Source organism: Eulemur rufifrons, chromosome 6 (assembly GCF_041146395.1).
Source record: "Eulemur rufifrons isolate Redbay chromosome 6, OSU_ERuf_1, whole genome shotgun sequence".
Taxonomy (NCBI): domain Eukaryota; kingdom Metazoa; phylum Chordata; class Mammalia; order Primates; family Lemuridae; genus Eulemur; species Eulemur rufifrons.
The window spans coordinates 18,068,944-18,076,268 of record NC_090988.1 but is presented as its reverse complement, the minus strand read 5'-3'; the positions used below and the strand labels follow the sequence as shown (position 1 = coordinate 18,076,268).

General features: G+C 59.2%; 1 protein-coding gene across 1 annotated transcript; it reads left to right on the top strand.

Annotated features, from left to right (window-relative positions):
- Window positions 1–1,863: 1,863 nt before the first annotated feature.
- TAGLN (transgelin) lies at window positions 1,864–7,319 on the top strand. Its single transcript, XM_069470869.1, has 5 exons — window positions 1,864–1,930; window positions 5,328–5,519; window positions 5,619–5,796; window positions 6,359–6,461; window positions 6,788–7,319. Exons 2-5 carry the CDS (start codon window positions 5,340–5,342, stop codon window positions 6,930–6,932), a joined length of 606 nt encoding a protein of 201 aa, XP_069326970.1. The 5' UTR covers window positions 1,864–1,930; window positions 5,328–5,339; the 3' UTR covers window positions 6,933–7,319.
- The last annotated feature ends 6 nt before the right edge of the window (window positions 7,320–7,325 follow it).

Here is a 7,325-nt window from a genome sequence, read left to right as displayed (position 1 = left end):
TTGGCAAACCATGGTCTCACTGAGAACTAGAGTTCCTTGATTTCCCCACGTTTTTCCTCTCCCTTGAGCAACAGCATTAATTCAGCAAACATTTGCCTGCAGCCCACTAGGTACTCTGCTGGGCAGAGGCCAGTTATTGAAAAGCCTTTGCCAAGCCATCCCACTGCTGCCAATCTCTCCTTACCTGGCCAATAGCAACAGCCTCTGCACACCTGGCCCCACCCACCAGGCTGAGGCCGGCTTTACTTCTGACCTGAGCGCCCCAGCCCGCCAGGCTGCAGGCCCAGGCAGCGCTCCCTGGTGCGCTGTTGAGACTGAGTGTGCAGGCTGAGGCAGGGGCGGTACTCAGAGAATGCGAGATGGCGATGGATAGTGGGCAGGCTCCAAGAGGGGGTGGTTTTGAAATGCCCCTGAAAGGTTCATTTAAGCTTCAGCCGGCCAAGGAGGGCAAGATATTGAAGCCAAGGAATCTGGTGAATTCAGGACACAGCCAGGGGTGTGCGGAGTCCTGGGACGGAGGAGGGTGTGGGTTTTTTCTTGCCGATCCCAGCTCCTCTCCATGCTCTTCCCCACAGTCACCACTAGGAGGCGCTGTGACTCTATGCACCACCAGGCTCGGGCCGCAGGGCCGGCCGTGGGGGCGGGACTTCCGGGGCAGCCCGTCTCCCGGGGCCTTGCTTGGCTTCGGGTGGTGCTGGGGGTGTGTGTAGTGGAGAGTGTAGGTCCTCTCTGCCAGGTACCCCAGGATGGGGTGGGGGTCAGAGCAGGCAGCCCAGGGGTGCTGTGAAAGTCTCTCACCTTTTTTCGTCTATCCCTCCCTGAGACCCCTGAAGCCAGGTACAAGCAAGATGTGAGCAGGTCTCCCTCCTGGGGGGATGGAGTCCAGTCTGCTTTCCAGGGCAGGTAGGGACTGTTCTAAAGGGAGCGGTGTGCGGTGGCGCGGGAGGAGGGGAATGATACCAACCTCTGTGCCTCCCACCCCAGGGTTAGTGTCCCAGGCCCTGGCAGGCCTTAGAGACCCTCTTATTATCACTGCCCTCTGAATGGAGGCCGGGTTGACTCGGCTGCTGCGGACCCCTCAAATCCCACCCCAGCTAAAGCAGGTAACTCAAGACCCAGCCCAACTGAAAGCTCTCCTCAACCTGAGCAGGGCGTACAGCTGAAATTGTGGGTCTGCCTCTCCAGCACCCACACAGGGGCTGGCAGGGGTGCCCACATTCTGCCACTCGTCACCATGTGGCCTTGGGGAAGAGACACTCTGAGCCTCAGTTTCCTCATCTGTAAAATGGGGATAGTAGCTGTGAGTGTTAAGAGTGCTTGCAAAGTGCCTGGCATGGAGTCCATCCTCGGTAAAGGTTAGTTCCTGTCTTGGATTAGAGCCCAAAGCTTCAGGAGGGGAGGGTGGCTGGTTTGTCCGCCACAAACCCCAGGGATCCCTAGCTCGCATCCCCTTGCCTCTCTCTCTAGCCAGACTCTCCTGAACTCCTCCTCCGCTCAAACTTCAAACTCGGAGGCAGGGCAGGCAACAGTGAAGAAGGAGCAGCCCTAAGTGCGGGCAGCAGGGAAGGCCTTCGTGGTCCTGTCCATAAAAGGCTTTTCCCGGCCCGCTCCCTGCTGGCAGCGCAGCCCCGCCCCAGCCCTCTCCATCTCCAAAGCATGCAGAGAATGTCTCGGCAGCCCCCGGCAGACTGCTCCAACTTGGTGTCTTTCCCCAAATATGGAGCCTGTGTGGAGTCACTGGGGGGGCTGGGGGGGGGAAGTGGAGCCGGTTTCCTCCATCAGGGAGGGGGGTGAGGGGGAGCTGGCGGGGGAGGCTGACATCACCACGGTGGCAGCCCTTTAAACCTCTCAGCCAGCCAGCGCCCCATCCTGTCTGTCCAAGTCCAGACACGGAGACCTCTCTCCTCCCTGCAAGCCCTGAGGAAGCCCTGTGAGTGCATTTGTCTGGGGCCTGGCGGGAAGTTGGGCTGGAGCTTGAGAGCAGCGGTGGGTGCGTTCCAGGCAGGGCTCTGCAGGCCCTGCTCACCAGGGGAAGCCCACCCTCTCAGTGCGCATGGAGTCCTAATCTCCAGGCAGTGCGGGATGGGACTGCTGGAGTCCCATGTGTCTCGCAGACTGGGTGGCCCCGGCCTTGTTGAAATGCCCAGGGTGGTCTGGCTGGTTCAGGGCAGTTGATGGTGGAAACCACTGGAGTGAGAGGGAGGCTCCCATTTCAGCCAGTCGCATCCATAGGCTGTGCACTGGGCTCAAGAACTTGTCTGGTTAGGCCAAGGCCCTGTAGGAGAACACCCAAGCAGGGGAGGAGGCCTGTGAGTGCACTTGTGCTGGAGGGTGGTCTTGGGCCCGGGACAGCCCCTGAAGCAACGCGAAGGACCACAGAGCTCTTGTGTTGGGAATAGTCTGGGCTGGCAGGGTGCAGGATGAGCGAGAGAGCTGCCCTTCCGGCCCACCCTCCGAGAGTGGGAAGTCACCCCCACTGTGGGCAGGGAGCGGGGGGAGTCCTGCCAAGGAGGAGCTTTGGAGTGGGGGCGGGGCAGCCCTGGGACCCTGGCCGGTTCCCCTTCATGGTCACTATGGAGAGGACAGCAGGGAAGGTGGGCATGCATATATGTATCAGGGCCCTTCCTCTTCCTCCCTGGAGTTGAGATGAGCCACCCTCATGCCCTCGCAGAGACCCAGACGTGATCGCGCCTACTTATGCACAAAGAGCGGGCACAGAGGTCCCGGACAGACCCCTGGTTCTGCTCATTTGTTCTGGGCTCCTGCCAGTAGGAGGTGCCACCTGTTCCTTCGCAGCTGGACCTTGTCCTTTCCCCACTGCCCAGACTCACTGGGCAGCTCGGGGGCAGGGTCCTGACAGGAGCCACAGGGCAGGAGGGTCCGAGTCCAGCCTTGTGACCCTCGCTGTCCATGCTGTCCCAGGAGCCTTTATCTCCATACGCCCCTGGATGGGCTGCCCTGTGGCCATTGTCCTCTCTCCTCTCCACAACGGCTCCAAGGTGAGCCTGGGAGGTCTTCATCAGAGGACTCTAAGGGATTTCCTGGCACTCTCGCTTGGGGGTGTGTGTGTTTCACCCCCTCCCTTTCTCTGACTGAAATCCAAATATTGTCTCTAGATGGAGCAGCTGCAACATTGTGTACTTGTCACCATGAGCCTTGACACTTTGACTTGTACCGTCTGTTCTGAACCTGGGAGTGGGGGGACACACTGCGTCCATCCTGTTGCTGCAGGAGGCGGTGAGGGAGGGGACGGCGGCTGTGAGGGTGCGTGGGGTGCGGGATCCCAGCAGGATGGGAGAGAGAAGGTGGCGGGTGCCTGTCTGGGATGGTGGACGAAGGTGGAGGCAGAGGCTGGGGTGGAGGCCAGGACACAGGACTGGCTGAAGTCACCTCGTCCCAGCTGACGTGGGGACTTTGACCACAGCTCCTTGCCCAGGGTCCTTGGGTGGTTGGGAAGTGGGGGTGGGACATAGGATGGGGTTGGGGGGAAGGGCGGCACGTGGCGGTAGCTGAACAGTGGCACAGAACACTCTGCCGTGGGGCTCCCTGGCATCACTGGTGGGGAGAGGCGTGGAGGGGCCAGGGAGTGCCAGAGAACCGCGTCCTCGGAGGTGGTCCAACCCCCGCTTTACAAATAAGGACACAGATGCAGAGAGAAGTGAGTTGCCCGGTGGCTGGCATTTGGGCGAGTCCTTCTAGTGATTTTTTTCTCCAACTTCGTTGTCCGCTCAGGGAATGATTTTGAGAAGGGGCGGAGGCTGGAGTGGGGAAGACACTTAGGGATTTTTACTCCTCAGTCGAGGGATGGCTCCCTCCCAGGCCATCAGCAGGAGACTGGCTCTGGGCAGCAGACCAACTGGCACTTCGAGGAGCTCTGCTAAGGGACAGGCAGCATATGGGGTAGTTCACAGACACTCCCATTTTCACAGCCCTCTGAGATCCGTGACATAATCCCCACTTCCCATGTGGGGAACTCGAGCTCAGAAAGCTGGTCCGCCGTGGGGAAAGGAAGGACAGGGCAGTGGAGTTGGCAGCTGGCCTGGGCCCAGTGTGAGTGACCGTGTTCACCCTACTTCCCCTGGGGGCTGGGTGGGCTGGGGAAGGGTCCCCGCTCTCACAAGAGTGGGAGCTGGGGGAGCACGCTGCCTGCCTGCGTCCTCACACCACTGTCCCCTCCCAACCTCTGACCTCTCTGAGGCCAGGGGATGGGGTTGGACTCCTTTGGAAGGCTCTTCAGACAAACGCTGGGCAGAAGGTACACCACCCCTGGTGACCCCTGTGGCCAGGCCAGGTTCCTCTTGACCAGCCACACCCACGTCTGCCCAGTGAGCTGCCCGCCTGGGCCCGCTCCCACAGCCTCGCCTCTGCGTTAGTGGGCTCCCCGGGCAGCACCAGGCCCAGGCTCTCGGGATGGCAACCGCTGGACAGGGCGGGGCTTCCCAGGCTCTGGCTGGCAGATTCTGGGCTCTGGAATATCCCTAGGGGACTCTGACTTCTTGGGCGCTCAAGCTACTCCAGTGGCCGAGAGCCTGAGGGCAGGAGGAAAAGTTGGTGGGTATACCACTCTCTCATCGGAGAAAATGCAGCTTCTTTGCCAAGAGCTCTTGGGCTTTGGTGACTTCCTAGACCTTGCCCCACGGGTGGGTAAGTTCGAGCCTCTTCAGCTGCTGGCCAGAGGCTCAGCTGACCTGGCAGAGATGGAGCTCTGGAGTTCCAGCTTCTGCACTAGAGGATCAAGTGACAGTTTGAGGTCACTGTTCCTTGAGGTAGAGGCGGGAACCCACTTCATACCTAGCTGGACAAAGATACCTACTGGTATTATTTGGGGACACCATGTGGCCCTTAGAAGGCCTCTCCAGTGCCTCTGTGGCCAGTCTTGGTGACGAAAGAATGCTCTAGACTAGGGGTTGTCAAACAGTAGCCCACAGGCCAAGTCCAGCCTGTTGTCTATTTTTCTAAATAAAGTTTTATTGGAACAAAGCCACACTCATTTGTTTACATATTGTCTACGGCTGCTTTCATGCTACAACAGCAGAGACCATATGGCCTGCAAAGTCTAAACTATTTGCTGTCTGGTCTTTTACAAAAATGTTTACTGACCCCTGTTCTAGACCAACAAAGATCTTGTATCCTGTTTCCTGGTGTTCAAGTTCAGAGAGGCCTCTGGCCGGAGGGGATGAACCTGGCCCGGATGGGCAGTATTGTGATAAATGTCTAGGATGACTGGGTACCCAGCACAGAGCCAGAAGGCCCGCCTGGCACAGGTGAAAGCGGAGCTGCTCCCTGATCCTCTAACCTTCTCCCTCCTCCACCCCGTCCTGCTTTAGCTCTCCCCCAACATGGCCAACAAGGGTCCTTCCTACGGCATGAGCCGTGAGGTGCAATCCAAAATTGAGAAGAAGTACGACGAGGAGCTGGAGGAACGGCTGGTGGAGTGGATCGTAGTGCAGTGTGGCCCTGACGTGGGTCGCCCGGACCGTGGGCGCCTGGGCTTCCAGGTCTGGCTGAAGAACGGCGTGGTGAGTGGAACCCTGGGAAGGGGGGCCGGGTTGTGCCACCCTGAGAGTCATGGGGCAGGCCCCTGACCTGAGTGCCAAGCTGTGTCCTGTGCCTGGCAGATTCTGAGCAAGCTCGTGAACAGCCTGTATCCCGAGGGCTCCAAGCCCGTGAAGGTGCCCGAGAACCCACCCTCCATGGTCTTCAAGCAGATGGAGCAGGTGGCTCAGTTCCTGAAGGCAGCTGAGGACTATGGGGTCACCAAGACTGACATGTTCCAGACTGTGGATCTCTTTGAAGGTACGAGGAAAGAGGGGCTGGGGGTGGGCAGGATGCTGAGGCAGGGAGAGGGAATGATCAAAATATGCCACCACCAGAGGTTTGCTCGTCTGCGCACAGCAGGAATGGGACGTGCCAAGAGAACCCCACTCCACACTCCCAAGCGTCTGCTGTAGGATCCACTGAAGCCTCCTTTGATTCAGGGACAACGCTTGCCCCTCGTTTGGCCATTTTTCTGTGACTAAAGCCCCCATCCCTGCCTCAGGCCAGTGGTTGGGAGGGGCAGGCTAAGTCTTTTGTTACTTGTGCAACAAGAGACGGCCCAGCCCCTACCTGGTAAAGGGTGGAGGTCAGGGGCTGGTCTTCAGCTGAGATGGGACCATCAGAATCATCAACTATAGTTGCACTGTAATTGCTTGAAGCTGAGAACCCGTCCTTTAAAAGCTCTGTATTTTTGCTTGTTATGAGGACGAAGGCATTTCAGACAGGAGTCCCTCCTCCTCCTCCTGGGGGCAGGCCCTGGGTTGGGTCCTGTTTTATACAGTCTGGACGTTTGTCCCTGCTCACCTCTTTCTTCTCACAGGCAAAGACATGGCAGCAGTGCAGAGGACCCTGATGGCTTTGGGCAGCTTGGCAGTGACCAAGAATGACGGGCACTACCGTGGAGATCCCAACTGGTTTATGAAGTACGCGGCGACAGGGCTTCCCTGCACTTGGGGAGGCCGCGTGGCCACCGCGTGGCCAGCCCACCGCGGGGACGAGCAACTGCCAGGGAGGCGCCAAGTGAAGGTCTAGGGTGGGGGGAAAATGAGCCCAATACTTCTCGCCTCCTGCCTTTCTCCCAGCCTGGGCGCAACTGGTCTCCCTTGTCTAGGGGGCAAGCTAGAGTAAGGACAAAAGACAAGTGAACGGAAAGGGGCTGGGATTGGGCCAGGAAGCAGCAGGGGGATCAGAAAGCGGGTAGAAAACACACAGTTGGGGCAAGTCTTGATCCTGATTCCTCCTCTTCCAGGAAAGCGCAGGAACATAAGAGGGAATTCACAGAGAGCCAACTGCAGGAGGGAAAGCATGTCATTGGCCTTCAGATGGGCAGCAACAGAGGGGCCTCCCAGGCTGGCATGACAGGCTACGGACGACCTCGGCAGATCATCAGTTAGAGCGGGGCGGGCCAGTTCTGAGCCCTGCCCCTCCCCAGCCCCTCGGCTGCAGCCATCGCTTAGCCCGCCTCACCCACACCTGTGCAGCTCCTTCAGCCCTGACCAAGCTTCGAGGTTCTGTCACTGAGCAAAGGGGGCTGCACACGGGCAGCTCCTTCCCGCCTCCCCAGCCTCAGCCCAACTTCTTACCCCAAAGCACCACTGCCCTGGCCCCTCCCTCCCAGCTGCCCCCCACCTTGACTGCCTCTCCCCGGGCTAAGCTGGGGGAAAGTGGGCTGGGGGTAGCCTGGGGGTGGGGCAAGTCCACCGTCCTCCTTGGCAGCAAAAGCCCATTGAAGGAGACGCAGCCCAGCCTTCCTCTACCTTTTCCTGGAATATTTTTGGGGTTGAAAT

Coding starts and splice junctions, on each gene's coding strand:
- TAGLN (XM_069470869.1), top strand. CDS start 5,340: ATGGCCAACAAGGGTCCTTCCTACGGCATGAGCCGTGAGGTGCAATCC. Junction 5,797..6,358: donor GACTGTGGATCTCTTTGAAG/GTACGAGGAAAG, acceptor TTCTTCTCACAG/GCAAAGACATGGCAGCAGTG. Junction 6,462..6,787: donor GATCCCAACTGGTTTATGAA/GTACGCGGCGAC, acceptor CTCCTCTTCCAG/GAAAGCGCAGGAACATAAGA.